Genomic DNA, 14,402 nt, shown 5'->3' on the forward strand with positions numbered 1-14,402 from the left:
GGCAGGGGGCAGGGAGGGGGCAGGCAGGGGGCAGGGAGGGGGCAGGCGGGGCAGCAGGCCTCAGCCGAGCATCTCAGAGACCCTGGCACCCACGTTCTCTGCCTTCTCCAAAGCCAGGGGAAAATTCCTCTTAAAGAAGAGGGGAAATTGTATATTTTACGAGATGGCAGCTGAGGAATTCAGGGATTCAGAGTGAGCCGAACAGAAGGAAAAGTGAAGGAAGGAGACTTCACCATGAACGTGTCACTACAGTGCCTTGCACTTCTCACACGCTTGGAGAAGACATCACTACAGGTGACGAGACTAACCTGCGGAAGTCCAAAACTGCACTGTCCGGCACTGTCTAAGGCTGAGCAAAAGTCATTTCAAAACCTAACCTAACGAGACGCTCAAATCCTTGGTGTATGCCTCTGAAAATGGGTGCTTGGGCTGGCAGGCAGGTGGGCCTGCTTGCAGCACTTGGGCTGAGGCCGGAGGCTGGAGCTTGCCTGGACTGCTTGCAACTTAAGGAGGCCCTGCGCCCAGACACGGGAAAGGGCCGGGGCGCAGCCAGCGCAGAGGCCTGGGAGCAAGCACCAGCACCAGGAAGAAAACCAGAACACACAGGACTGCCCGCAAAGCTGTCCCGCCACTTTCCGGGAGGACGGCGGTAAGGTCTTGCCTCGCACCCTTTGCGAGCTGGAGGCAAGGGTTTACTCCTTTCCTTAATCTGGCCATCTCAAAACTTTCTGAAAAGAAATGTTGTGTGAGTTGCCTTCATGCAGAAGACAGCTTCTTCATTACCAATTAAGAAATCAGAGATGTTTGGAGTAGTGATTTTTAAAACTCCCCGTTTATGAAGGTATGCGAATCAAAGGGTAGAGGGACACTGCACTCAGACTCAGCTCATCAGACTGCCCAAATTCAGCTGAGGATTAAACATCACTTAAAGCAATTCCTGCTAGGGCTTGCTCTACGCTTCCCGGCGCTCCTCGCGGGCCCTCATCAGAGGTCCGGGCGCTGTCCTTAGCGACTGGCTCTTAGCAGGCCTCGTGAACTGCTCTGCACCACAAGGGACGCTCGCAGCACGCGATCCCCAGCCCCACACTCCCTTCTGCACCAGCGAGCTCGTGCACACCTGAGCAACGGCAGTGACCCGGCGCGCTCCTGCCCTCAGGCGCTCCTGCCTCCTAGGGAGCCTGGAGCACTCTGAGCGACAGCTCCTGAAATGCTTGCGGGTGCTGCCACTGTGGGCTGCCCCACACAGCGTGTGCAAAAGCTGCAGTGCAGACGTGAGACCGCTGCCTCATCACAGGCGTTAACTACAAAGTGCTTCACCGGTGGCTAAGGAAGCGGCCGCCGAGTGCGCGTCAGCACACGGGAAGCAGGCTGGTCCCACAACAGACCCAGCGCTGTGCGGCAGCTGATGCCGGCAAGTCTTGCGATTTGGAGCACCTGACTGCACGATTTGTCATGAAATGCTTGTGACTGGGAAGGTGAAACTGCTACGTTTAATTCACCTGCTTTACTCTCCCTGGAGCTGCAGAGCTGCCAGCTCCACAGAGAGAAACAGCAACTCCTAGCTATTACGGCTTGCTCCGCTCCCAGCGCCGGCTCCCACCGCTATGGGATTCTGAGTCCGTGTGAGCTGCGCTCGGACTCCGGGCGCCGGCACATCCAGCCGCGCTGGGTACCCAATGATGACACACCGCATGTCACTCTACTCTGCCTCTGAAGTGGAGGCTCTGTAACATATACCACTGGGGGGGAAGAATGACTGAAGGTATTTTATTTATGGACATTATCTGTGTTGACTTATTTAATCTATACAAATTCATAAAGATCACATTTATCTGTTTAGACAAAAGAATAATTTGATGGTCCTTCTCCACCCACACCCAGAAAATAAGAGATGTACGTGTACACGTACATGTCTGTATAGATGATACTCCTAACTTCACTGCTGCAAACAATTTCTGAATATAGCATGATTTTCAGAAAAACGCCTTCCGCACACATGAACATGTGCGTCGGCCTGCATATGTGCACGTTTATATTTTTAATGTTGCCATGACCCCTTATCATACAGCAGTAGTTTACTGTGCTTCTCATTTGTTCTCACGGGATGCATGCCACTTCTTTTTTTCCCAATGTATTTGGTACAGGGCCTCACTATGTCACTGGGACTCCCAGTGATCCTCCTGCTTTCAGCCTCTCCAGGATTAAGGCATGCACCACCATGCCTGGACTCAGTGGCCGGCTCAGGACACCCGGGGACGAGGCTGGCACAGCATGTGGTCTTGGGAGTGTAACCCCCGTCCCTGCACTTGCCTAAGCAGGCGCTTAGTCCGCTGAGCTATCTTGCCTGCCTTGTGTGCCACATTTTTAAACCTGGAAAATTTTAAATATGAATTTTTTCTTCTAACAAAGAAATAATCTTGCCTCAAGTGGCAAAAATACAAAAAAAAATTAAAAAGCATAGTTCCCCCTCACCTTTGACATACATTTGCATGTGTATTTTCCTGTTACTTTTCCATGCACATACATGAGGTTCATTTAAAGATTTATATATGTTTTGCTTTAAGAATTTGTATCCCAGCTGGGCATGGTGGCATATGCCTGTAATCCTAGTACTCAGGAGGCTGAGGCAGGGGGATTGTTGTGAGTTCAAGACCAGCCTGGGCTACAAAGGGAGCTCAAGTCAGCCTGAACTGCACAGTGAGACCGTCTCAAAAAACAGAAACAAAAATAAATACATAAATAAATGAAATGTTCAAAGCCTCAGTTTTCTGATTTTATGCTAATGTTTCTGTATTTGAGCTTTCTTTTCTGGAAAGCTCAGGCGCCCCAGCCAGCAGGGCTCAAGACACCGACTGGCAGAACACAGCCACGGCACACTGCCCCGCACGTGCCTGGGCGCAGGCGCCGGGCTGACTCCGCACCCTGTGCTGTCCAGCATTGCCTCCAATCTGCTTTTCATCTTGCTCGCAGACACTGATGTGGACAGCAGCTATTTAGCTGAAAGTACTACAGCGACCAAAGTAGTGGAAGCCCCTTAACGTCCAACATGGATGACTTAAACCCGCATCAGCAGTAAGCCTGAAGCAGATCGCTGGCTTCACCCCAGTGCAACACCCTTTTCCCCCCTCTTACATCAGGAGAACTCTTGGCTCCTCTCCTGCTTCTCACTAGCTGTGCCACTTTGTGTTGTGGTCACAGCCGCTAAGCCTAGCAGTGTGGACAGCTGCCCAGCCGGCCCTCAGTGCAGGGTTGCCCTGGAGCTCTCGGCTTCAGGCCGCGGCAGCAGCAGCAGCAGCAGCAGCAGCAGCAGCAGCAGCAGCAGCAGCAGCCACCTCTCCACACTCAGGTTCTCGCCCTGGGGAAAACACAGCCTCTGACAACTGAGTAGAGAACTGTGCTCCTGCTGAGCTCCCCTTGTTGCCCCCTGGGGACACAGAGCGAAGGGCTTCCTAGAACTCCATCTCAGCACAGGGGCAGCCTTCCAAAGAGGATTTTGAAGCACATGTCACAGTGAGGGATAAAAACTATTTTCTCATCCAAAAAGTGGTTGAAAGCCAGTGATTCTCATAATCTATGAACGTAAACCTGCCGATTTCTGGTGTTCCCCTCAAAAACTCCTACTTGGTAGACATTAGGAGGTACTGATCATTGACAGTCATGATACAGGCAGGGCCCCTGGGGAAGGGCGGCCACACCCCGGGGCCTTTGCTTGCTTGCTGCCCATTAAAATTATTTGTGATTTCTTCTGGGATGGTTGGGACTGAAAAGCCACATTCCCTACGAGCCACGACTTCACTTGGGCCACAGATGCCTGACAGGCGACTAAGAACAAACAGCAAAGCTTCACCGTGGTGTCATGTCCTGTGTTGCTGTAAGTCTGGGACTGGATCTCACCTCAGTTCTATACAGGGCTGTGCTGTCCCTCCAATGACTTGTGAGTCCAGGTCCTTGCTAGACAGGATTGATCAGCCCTGAATTTACAGGGGGTCACCTCCTCCAGGATCGATCCTTGGGGTCTGAGGACCCCAAGATGAAAAGTATACAGGGACATGCAGCTACACCCAGAAGCCCACAGCCATGGTCCTGAACCTGTGATTCGGGAAGGCAGAATTCCAGGCAGGCAGACTGACCTGCCACACACACACACACACACACACACACACACACACACACACACACACAGCTCAGCCATGAGAACTCTAGAGCTATGAAACCAGACTTGAGGGGCTGGTGAGATGGCTCAGTGGTCTAAAGAACCTACTTAGAACAAGCTTAGCAAAGCACAGAGACTGCGCTTCAATCCCCCAGCACCACATGCCAGCCAGCCGCGCCCCCTGGTGGGCTGAGCTGGCCACACACATACACACAGACACACACATATAAATAAAAAAAAAAAGAAAAGAAACCAGACCTGAGATACAGACGGACCCCATGGCAGCCCACTAACTGCTCCTTGAAGCTGGTCCCCAGTCAGGTCTGCACCCCTGTACCACAGAGAGCCTCTAGCTACCCAAACAGGAAGTCTTATCTCCCTTCTCTCCAACTTCGCATTAAAGCATTCCCCTGTAAATTTGTGCTTTAGTTTTAACTTCAACATCTACTAAAGCAAGAGCCCACATCAACCTGTGATGATATGAATGTTTAATAAACTCTTTGAAAGCCTGGCAGCCACGGCCTGCGTTATTCACTTTGGGACGAAACACTGGTGTCTACATCAGCTTTGAAATTATGGCAAAATTATTTATAAGAGAAAGAAGAGGCCACAGACGAGCTACTCCCTCTTCTCCTCACTCCTCCAAGCTAGAGCTCTGCTTGCTCTAGGCTCCTGGATGACACAGATGAGGCTATCGTCTCTGTGACCAAATAATAGTTGAGTGATACCTGTCTGTCCCAGCTCACCGAGACTAAGAGTGTCCTGGAGTATGGGACTTGGAGCACTGAGAGGTGGTTATCACAGCCCAGGCACAGGCCCCACCTTGCTGCAGGCAGCTGGATGGGGGCCCGGAGTGCTACACGGGGGTTTGCATCTGAGTAGGATTCCAGCTCTCCAGGCACAAGGCTGGAGGTCAGGCTACAGAAGTTGGCAGTCTAGCTCTGGAAACAGGAATTGCTGAATACGTGGCTCTTGTGACATCTTCCCTGTACTGAAATTGGAACATAGAAATTATCAGGGGCTGTTGGAATTGAAAAAAATCAAAGAGGGCTTATGCTCAGAATGGGTCTAGTGCTAGCAGAATAGGAAAATGTCCAGTCTTTCAAGGGTGTTTTAGGAAGAGAATCAGTAGGATGGAATGACTAATTCGGCATGACATTCCACAGAGGAAGAGACAAGAGCATTCTCAAGGTTCCCACAAGACCTGTGATTGGGATGACGTTAGCTAGAGTTTGGGGACACGGGAAAAACATTTCCTCTTGGCGGGAAAGCCAGAGTGAATTCCCTTCGAGAAGCTGGCACGAGTGTCTGATCTGTGTGTCTGTGGCCCTGAGGAAAGCTGTCCTCACCCCACGCCCTGTGGAGACATCGGTTATTACTGTTCACCAAGCCGGGAGCTCTGGGCTCCACTGGGCAAGCCTGCAGGGAGCTGCAGCAGGGCTGAGGACAGGGTGGCTGGGAAGCCCTGTCCCAGGCGGCCTCCCCCTGCAGTGGACGCTGTGGCTGGGCCCTCACTCAGAGCTGAAGGGAGCTGAGCTTCCTACATGGTGGCCTTCCAAAATGTCGTGCTGACCCTGCCAGCTCTTAAAGGCCAGGCCCGGACCTGCGACAGCATCACTTCTCCGTGCTCACTGGTTTAAGGGTCACAGGCCAGCCAAGCAGCAAGGTTCAGCCAACAGCCTCCAGCTCTCAACGGGCAGGTTGTCAACCACCATGCCACCATCTTTAATCTGCTGCCAGGCTTCTGAGACACGTGTGTGAAGATGTTTTGGGGACAAGGGCTCACCCTCGTGTACATCTTCAGAAAGAAGTTAGAAGTAGCAATGGAAATGGGAAGATTTTCTAAGAAAAAGTCAGTCATCAAACCCAAAGAATGGATAAGATCACAAAGTTGAATAGTGGAGGACATTGCAAGAGGTAGCAGCAAAGGAGGGGGTGCGAGCTAAGAGGCAGGGACCAGGCAGCCAGCCCAAGCAGCCCAGGGAGGAAAAGGCCTCCGGGAGGCAGTTGCCACCTGGAGACGGGCAGGGTGAAGTGCAGGAAGGAGTGCAGCTGCAGAGCCTTTCTTCCCACAGTGACACCGCAGCTTGCCTTTCCCTGAACGTGAGAAGTCCTGGCACCCTTTTCCTTTCTGAGCTTAAGGCGGGCAGCCAGGGGTACATCCTGGGCCCCACTCACCCACAGAGAGCTGGAAGGACCGGAGCTGAGAAACTTGGGGGCAGCGCCAAGTGTGGCCTGCTGGCTTTTCCATGAGATAGTTTGAAACAGGAAGGGACAGTCACACTTTTGGAAAAAAACATCTGGGGAGAACACAGGACTTGGGCGTTAGGTGACACCTACTTTACGGGGCTGCAGGTGGGCGTGCCTGCCCTCCTGTTGTCCTGCTCTGGGGAAACTGGTTCAATTATCTATATGACAGTTTGAAGATTTTAGGTAAAGCTACATTTGGAGAGTCAGGCCCCCTCGACAGGAAATCAATATGAAGCAGGAGCAGAGTGTTTTGGTTTAAATAACTTAGCGAGTGAAGTAAAGAAAGTGTCGGAAACAAAAGGCCAGGTAACCAGGCGCTTTGCAGTGCAGGTTGGCACTGCGACGTCACGCCTACGAAGTCTTCTTGCTCCCATTACAAGACGAAACACAGAAGGCTAAAAGGGTTGGCTTTCGCTTGTTCAGGATTTTGATTTCTGTGTGTCAGCTGTATATTGCTTTTAAAGTTTTTTTTAAAAATGCATTTGGTTGTTACAGGGTCTCTGTACGCAACTTGGACTCATAGTGATCCTCCTGCTTTCAGCCTTCACAACACTGGATTACAGGCGCACGCTGGTCTCGGGCCGGCTCAGCATTTCCTGGGGGCAGGGCTGGTGGCCTGTGGTGCTGGGGATTGAACTGTGGTCTTTGCCTAAGCTTGCCTAAACTGGCACTTTAGTCCACTGAGCTATCTCACCGGCCCAACTGTGTCTTGCTTTTAATAGAATGAAAATAATGTGCTGTAAAAGGAATTGACCATTGTTTTCCTACGCTGAGTGAGGGCTGGAAGTGCCTCACACACCGTAGCTGCACTGGTGTGACACGAGCCCCAGAGGAGGGGCTGTGGGGTGCCCAGCTGCTGACACAGTGAGCGGTGGGGAAAAATACGTGCATAGTAGATTAAATGCCTTGAGACGCTTCAGATTAACGTTTGCTACAAGAATAAAAATCTTAGAGTAAAGGACTTTTAATAAATATAAGTGGAAAACATTCTTTTTATCCTTTTATGTTGAACTCAAGAAAAAAAAAATTCTATACCTAATAGTAAGGCTGGTAGTAAAATGGAAAGTACACTAATTTCTATTTGAAAATTGTTTGACGATATCTGGAGTTTACAAATAGCTCCAATCACAGTGCTAAGAAAGAGATACTGAAAGAAAATAGACACTCTCGGAGTTTATTATTTAATTCCATAAATGAGCTCTTTTAGTGGAGAGAAGGTTTTGCTCTGTGCCCGGAATCGCTCATTAGGAATAGGTGATCTGCTCGATTTGGTTCCGCAGAACGGACCTGTAACAGCCAGCTCGGGAGAGCCTGTGGGCTCACAGTTTCCCTTCCGAGACGTGGCGCCCTCGCCAATCAGCCTGTAAATCACGCCGAGGCCGATGCTCCTCCCCCGAGCCCTGCCTGGCTGGCTGCTCCCGCCAGGGTGTGAAGGAAGGGGCCAGGGCTCCCGGACGCTGGAGCTGCTTAAATAGCGGCTCCAGAGCCGCAGCTGATCCCCTGCTGGCCGTGTGCGCCTGCGTGCAGCGCAGTGCGCACCATCCGGAGCTCCGGACCCAGCAAATGCTCAGGACGGTAACAAGGCCAAGGCGTGAGCGGGGCCGAGGGCGAGGCCGCGTCCGGCTCCCGGGGGGCACCCGTGCAGGTGCCGCGCCCGCAGGCAGCTTGGACTCAGGGCCCGGATCTGGTGTTCGGGCCCCTCTGCAAGACAGCTGTGTGGAGGGCTACTTCTCTCGTGTCTCTGTGAGCTTAAGTCATTTGTGTTCCTCAGATGGAACCCAGGGAGGGGTTGCACCCCTGGGCTACCCTACCAGTCCTGGAATGCAGTTTTTATTAAAAGATATGTTCACGAGCAAGCATTCCCACCTATATATAATTTTTCGCTATTGGGGGTGGAATTCAGGGCCTTCGCACTGAGCTACACCCAACTGTGATGAATAAAAAAAAAACTTTCTGTTTTTTTATGTCTCACTAAGTCATTAAGCTTCTCAAGCAGGGCTTGAACTTGTGATCCTCCTGCCTCAGCCTCAGAGCCTGTAGGGATTAAAGGTATGCCAGGCTGCATCTGCATCTACATCTTCTGTATCTGTATCTCCTCGACCAAGACAGTTTGTGAGATGTACAAGTAAACTAGTAAGTGTAGACCCTGGCTACAGATGAGGAGGCCTTCAGTATCAGCAATAAAGCAATTTCCTGTTCCCCACCGTAGCGACACTGATTCTCCAGGGATAAAACAGAAAGAGAACCACTCAGTGATTGCCAGCTAAGACCCCTGCACTCCGTTTCTCCTTGACCCGTACCAAGCCCCTTCGAGTCCTGTGGTGTGGCCCGGGTGGCGGCAGGGTGACCCGGCCACCTCCCTGGGCTGCAGGGCACAGAAATCAGCATCATGCAGAACAGCTTTAACTCGCACAGCTGACTGGGTGTGGACAGCACACTTTGGTAGTCTACGGGTGCCGCCTCCTCTCCCGGGCTGCCTGGCTCTGCCCCACCTCCCGGCTATGGCCTTCAGGGCTGTGGCGAAGGCCAGAGCTTCTCCTTCAGAGTCGGAAGCCCTTGGAGAAAGCACTGCGTACAGCACAGGCCGCTCCCTGGGGATGATGGAGTGTGTCTCTTTCACTCCCATTCTGATTAAGTGAAAGCCTCTTAATTTGGGTCATTATGGATACATAAATCTGTAGAGGGAAGGAACATGCATTTGTAATGTACCCCGCACGACTTGATTTATTGTTCTCACAATGTGCAAATACAGAGGCAGAACAAGAGTCCAGCTCCTGGAGGCCTGGGCAGCATGCGCTGCCCAGCACTACTGGGCGACCTCATGCTCAGAGCGGCCAAGTGGGCCCCAGCAGGGTGGCCCAGGAGGCCGCTTAGGGGCCAGCTGCCTACTGTGCTCTGCGGCCCTCGCTGCCCAGCTCTGGAAGCCGCACGGTGCACGGCTCACAGCAGTTCCATACCTGATTGTGGACTCTGCTTGGGGATCCTGGCCTCGGCCTGCGGGCTGGAGGTGGAGTGTGCGCGCTGGCTGGCCAAGCTGTGCACCAGGCTGGGGAGGGCTGCGGACGCGTTCCTGCGAGGCTTCGCGTCCTGCAGCCACATGGGCGAGGCTTCGAAGGCCTGCATCCTCCTGGCGTGGCTGCTGAGGTCGACTTTCAGGTAGGCCTGGGCTTTGTGCTCCTGCAGCTCCCCGTAACTGGCGTCCGTCACCCGGCACTCGTAGAGACCTTCGTCCTTCTTCCTCACTTTGGAGATCTGCAGCTTGTGGGAGATGTCATTGCCCTGGACCTTCACTGTCTGGAAGATTGCAGGTGCAGAGAGAAAGCGCGGTCAGTGCCTGTGCTGCTGCGTCCCGTGCTCAGGCTCCCACGTGCTAGGATGCCAAGGGCCTGGCAGGCTCCTGGCCCGGGCAAGCTCAGGGCTGCAGGATCAGTTACCCCTGTTAGTTACCCACTGACTCCACGCAGCCAGCAGAGTGGCTGTGAGGACCCCACCGCTCAGCCCCAAGAGTAGACAGGGAGGTGCTTGTGGGGAGAGCCCTAAGCCAGCCACCAATTCCACAGTTTATAGAGTGCTCCACACTGTGGGCTACAAAGGGACCCCCAAAGCGTGGGTGCTCACAGAAATGTTTTGTTGGTTATAACAAGTTGAGGGGACAGACTGGTGTTCCAAATCGGGACAGCACTGCAGGAACAGTGAGCCCCTGCTGTGCTTCCTCTCACAACGCTAATGTTGACCCCGTCTTTCTGAGGCCTCGGCTGGTGGGTGGGACGCTCCCCGGCCTGTACAGACGGCCCGTGCCCCATACGGCTTGTGAGTGAGCACCGATTCGAGATTTAGAACTGAAATGCACTTTTTTAGTATTTTCTCATGATTTTTATCCCAGATTAACAGCAAGGTCACATGTCTCATACATGGTAGTAAAATTATAATTATATATGAATACCATGATCAGAACAGAGATGTGACATATAACGTCATGTACACGTGAAAGCATGATAGATTTTGTAAAATAATTGGGGTTTAAGGATCTGGTTGATTTTGAAAGAGAGAAAGGAAGGTTGAGGTAGAAGGGCTATTTATCCTGCTAGAGGCTATTGCTTATGCAGATTACCATCAATCACTAATAAAACCTAATAATTACTCATTTTTACATATAATGATGTATGTATGTATGTATATAGTGTACATGACAAATAACTTCTAGCACTTGGATCATAACTACAAATGCACATATGTAAAATTAAATATATTAATACTAGAAAAAAGTTCATTCTACATATATTCTGGGACAAATATTCTAATGAAATTTGAAGTAATCAGGGTATCTCCATCATTATTGTCTCATTTTACTGTATAATTAATCAAGGCATTTTCTGAGCTGTGATTCTGACCATGACATTAGAGTTATGTGGGGGCAGTGATGAAATATTTTCCTTGCTGAATGCAGACGTAGTAAACCTGCTCACCAAGGGGGTGAATCCTTATTAGCTTTTAGTAAAAGCTCTCTTGAAAACCCTAATAACTTCATTTCGGGCATGCTCAAGGGCATGCTGTGGGAACACAGAAGGCACATCTTGTGTCTAGACTTCTTGCCGATGCTCCAGATCTCATGAGCCACTAACACAGCAGGCAGCTGCATGCCTGGCTGTGTGTGACTGTGTCTGTCATGGGCTGTGTCCTGTCCCTGTCTTTGGAAGACACAGGCATGGGCGGAGCAGTCAGTCAGCAGCCTCTCTACTGCAGGTGTCTTTGGGCAACAGCACCCTTCAGAAAAGCACTGTTACTTGCTTTTACCAATAAAACTTTATTAGCATTGCGATTTGGAAACACTGAAATGGAAATATTCTAAAGAGAAATGTAAATATTCTACTGTTTTAAATTGAAAATCGTATATGTTTGGTTGCTACATGAGTTTTCTTCTATTTTGAGAATATGTATTTAGTTCAGATTTTCTTTGCACAGTACATTAGTACACTAGTAACTACAATGCAACCCAAATCTTATACCACTTTGTTACTGTAACAGCGTCAGTAGAAATGTCCTTTTTATATGCTGATCATTGGGCTGTCAGAGTAACCAAAAATAATATATTCATGGTCATCAGGTTGTTCCCTTCCATATTATAGAAGTAGTTCTTTTCTGGTAGTAAAAGTTGTCTACTATCTACTGATCAAGTTCAGCTGCATGAGAAATGTAAGCTCACGCCACGGCCTCATGGCCTGTGGTAAAGAGGAAGGTCTCCATGTGTGCTTTTCATTGTACATGCAATCATTAAAAGTAACAGCCAACAGAGAACTCCATTTTTGTACTTTCAATAGGGTAGTCTCCACTCACAATGGCTTAACACATGTTTGTTTTTGGTCGATACTTTCACAATTCGAGCTCCACCACCAGAACCCGCGGTGCGGTGCGTTGTGTGTGGGTAGGCAGGACTTGCTCCTGGGTGCCTGGTTGGGGCCAGGCTTCCCCTGCCTGCACTGGCGGTCTAGCTGTCTGCCTGAGGGGATAACCTCCACCACTCCCTCCTCCCTGCCTGCCACAGACAGCAAGAGGAACGCTGTCCCCGCCTGCCGACGAGAAGTGGTTCTGCAGTGGCAGCCAGCACCCGCGCTGTTAAGCCGCAAGCGTGCATTGGGAACCCACTGCCGCGCTTTCTCTGCACCTCACACGGTGGCCAGTGAAGGCCTGGGAGCCCCGCCGCCGCCCCCATGCACACTCACGCTGATCTTGGTACCATCCAGGTCCGGGTCCCTGTCAGGCAGGAGCTCCGCCTGTGGGAGGAGGCCATGGTTAGGCTGGGGTCCAGATCAGGTGGCCAAGGTGGGGATCTCCGCGACCCCAGGGCTCGCATCCCCCCATCCCTTGGGCTGGACCTGTTCTCTCCAAGGGCCAGTTCCGCGATGCAGGGATAGAACTGCCAGCAGCAACCAGGGGCCTCCTGACCTCCCTCCGTTTCCTCTGGGTCCTCACCCACCTGCCCCCACCCCGTCCCCCTCTCCCGGACCGTCCTGCCTGTCCCCACTGCAGCTGTCTGCACAGACCTGAGTTGGGGTGTTCCCACCCTCCCCGACAGAGGCCTTGGGTGGCCCCCACCGGACCTGCTGGGACCAGGCCTGGGCTGATCGCTAGTGGGTGTTAGGGGTGTCTGCATCTCTTGACACCTTCATCCCAAAATGCCCTGCGCCAGGCTGAAGTGGTCTCCAAACTGGACGGGAGGACGACGAAGAGGCAAGGACGAAGACAGGACACGAGGAGGGCGGGCTGCCAGACCCACCTGCGGGCCGCCCTCGGGCACCGCGTCCCCAGGTCCCCGCAGGAACCACCACTGGATCTCTAGGTAGACGGAGGCTGAGCCACTCTGAAAGGCGCAGGACATCTCCACGTTCTGCCCCTCTGTGGCCGTCACGTTCCGTGGGAACTCGGTGAATTTGGCTGCAAAACAGAAGCGCCCTTTGCCGTTTCCACCCAGCCCAGAGTGTCTGCGCACCCAAACTCCAGAGCCACTGCCCACACCCTGGGCCCTCGACTCGCACTCCAGACACACTGGGCAGGGACCACTCTGTGGTCAGTCAGCTCGGACAAGGGAGGGGTTAACAGGCGCGCCGATAACTCCCCGCCGCCGGCTGTCCACGCTGGACCCCAGCCTTGGCCACGACAGTTCGCAAAGAACTTCCGAAGGTGCGGGGGCCACCGCGCTGTAGCTCTCCCACCGGCGGGAGCGGCGCGGCCCCACCTCGAGACAAGGGCGACCCAGGGGCCGGAAGCCCCGCTGCAGACAGCGCGGTCCGGCGGAGCAGCAGCTAGCGGCCCGGCCCGCTCGGGAAGCCCGCGAAGCCGGCGCGGGTCCCGTCTTCCGACTGAGCCCGCGCCTGGCTTCTCACGGCGGGCGCCGCGCACCGGGCTGCAGCGCTCAGACATCGAGGCTGGGGTCCAGAGAGAAGCCCTGAAGTCGGGACGGAGGATTTGTGCTGCCCTTCCAGCCCAGCCTGGGCTCCGCCGGACGATGCGCAGATGGAATGAAGCCGAAGCCCTAGTCTCCGGACGCGGAGCCCCTTTGGCCCAGGCCCCGGTGCTGTCTAAGGGGTACGCGGGGCGCCGGTTTCCCAAGCGTCCCGGCCTGGGACTGCGGGGCTGAGAGCCACCCTGGAGGACAGGAGCGGCCCGGGCCTGCAGGGGCGACCCGGGCTCGGCTCGCACGCCCTGGGTCCTAAGATGCCCTGCGGTCACCGCGGCTCTCATCTCCACGGGGAGCCGGGCTTTCTCCACTTCGCCACCGGGAGCCCGCGGCAGCCTGCTCTGGACGACTCTGCCGCAAGCGGCAGCCCGGGCCGCGGCCTGGATCCGCCCCGGCGGTGAGCGACCCGCGGCCCTGTGTCCCGAGAGCCGCTCCGTGCCGGTGGCGCCGCCGCCCGGAGGAGCCCGCTTTGTTAAAGCTCGGAGCAGGAGCGGAGCCTTTCCGCCACTGGGAGCCGGGCCGAGCCCCTAGCCAGCTGTGCGGGGACGCTTGTGCATGCATGAGTGGCCACCCTGCACACGCGCGCGCACACGCGCACACACACATACACACACTCGCGCGCCTGTGCCGTGTTCTGCGGGGCTCTCAGCCCACCGCCGGGCACCAACTGCATCTTGCCAAGCCTCGCTTGCTTGCAATTTAATAAACTTTAAAGCAAAACACACCAAACAGAACACTATTCTCGCGACCCAGGCGCGCTGTCGCTCGCCGGAGCTCGGCTCGCCGGCCTGTGCCTCCCGGAGCGCAAAGAACACGCTCACACACTCGCACACACTCCCGAGCCGGCGCGCGGCTCCGCGCACACTTACCTTGGGAACACAGCCCTTGCTGCACGCACACTGCCGAGAAGAACACGAGCCCGAGCCCCGCCAGGACCCCCATGGTTCCCAGGGAGGCGGGGGCGCATCCGCCGCGCGTCCGGACCCGAGGGCGGGCGTCGGGGGCTCACAGCGCGGGGCGCGGCCCCGGCTGCATCCCGCGCCG

The 14,402-nt window shown here is 53.9% G+C and overlaps 1 protein-coding gene across 2 annotated transcripts in view; it reads right to left on the bottom strand.

The window, feature by feature from the left end:
- Vstm2a (V-set and transmembrane domain containing 2A) overlaps positions 1 to 14,396 on the bottom strand; it is a 22,778-nt gene extending 8,382 nt beyond the window's left edge. For both annotated transcript variants that reach the window (XM_023706915.1, XM_023706916.1), the window contains exons 1-4: positions 14,228 to 14,396; positions 12,678 to 12,835; positions 12,124 to 12,174; positions 9,361 to 9,697 (exon numbers count right to left, since the gene is read on the bottom strand). In XM_023706915.1, coding sequence (XP_023562683.1) covers positions 9,361 to 9,697; positions 12,124 to 12,174; positions 12,678 to 12,835; positions 14,228 to 14,300 — 619 coding nt within the window. In that variant the 5' untranslated portion in view covers positions 14,301 to 14,396. The remainder of the gene's footprint in view (positions 1 to 9,360; positions 9,698 to 12,123; positions 12,175 to 12,677; positions 12,836 to 14,227) is intronic.
- Positions 14,397 to 14,402: the final 6 nt, after the last annotated feature.

This window comes from Octodon degus, unplaced genomic scaffold, assembly GCF_000260255.1.
Source record: "Octodon degus isolate 3935 unplaced genomic scaffold, OctDeg1.0 scaffold00275, whole genome shotgun sequence".
Lineage (NCBI taxonomy): Eukaryota > Metazoa > Chordata > Mammalia > Rodentia > Octodontidae > Octodon > Octodon degus.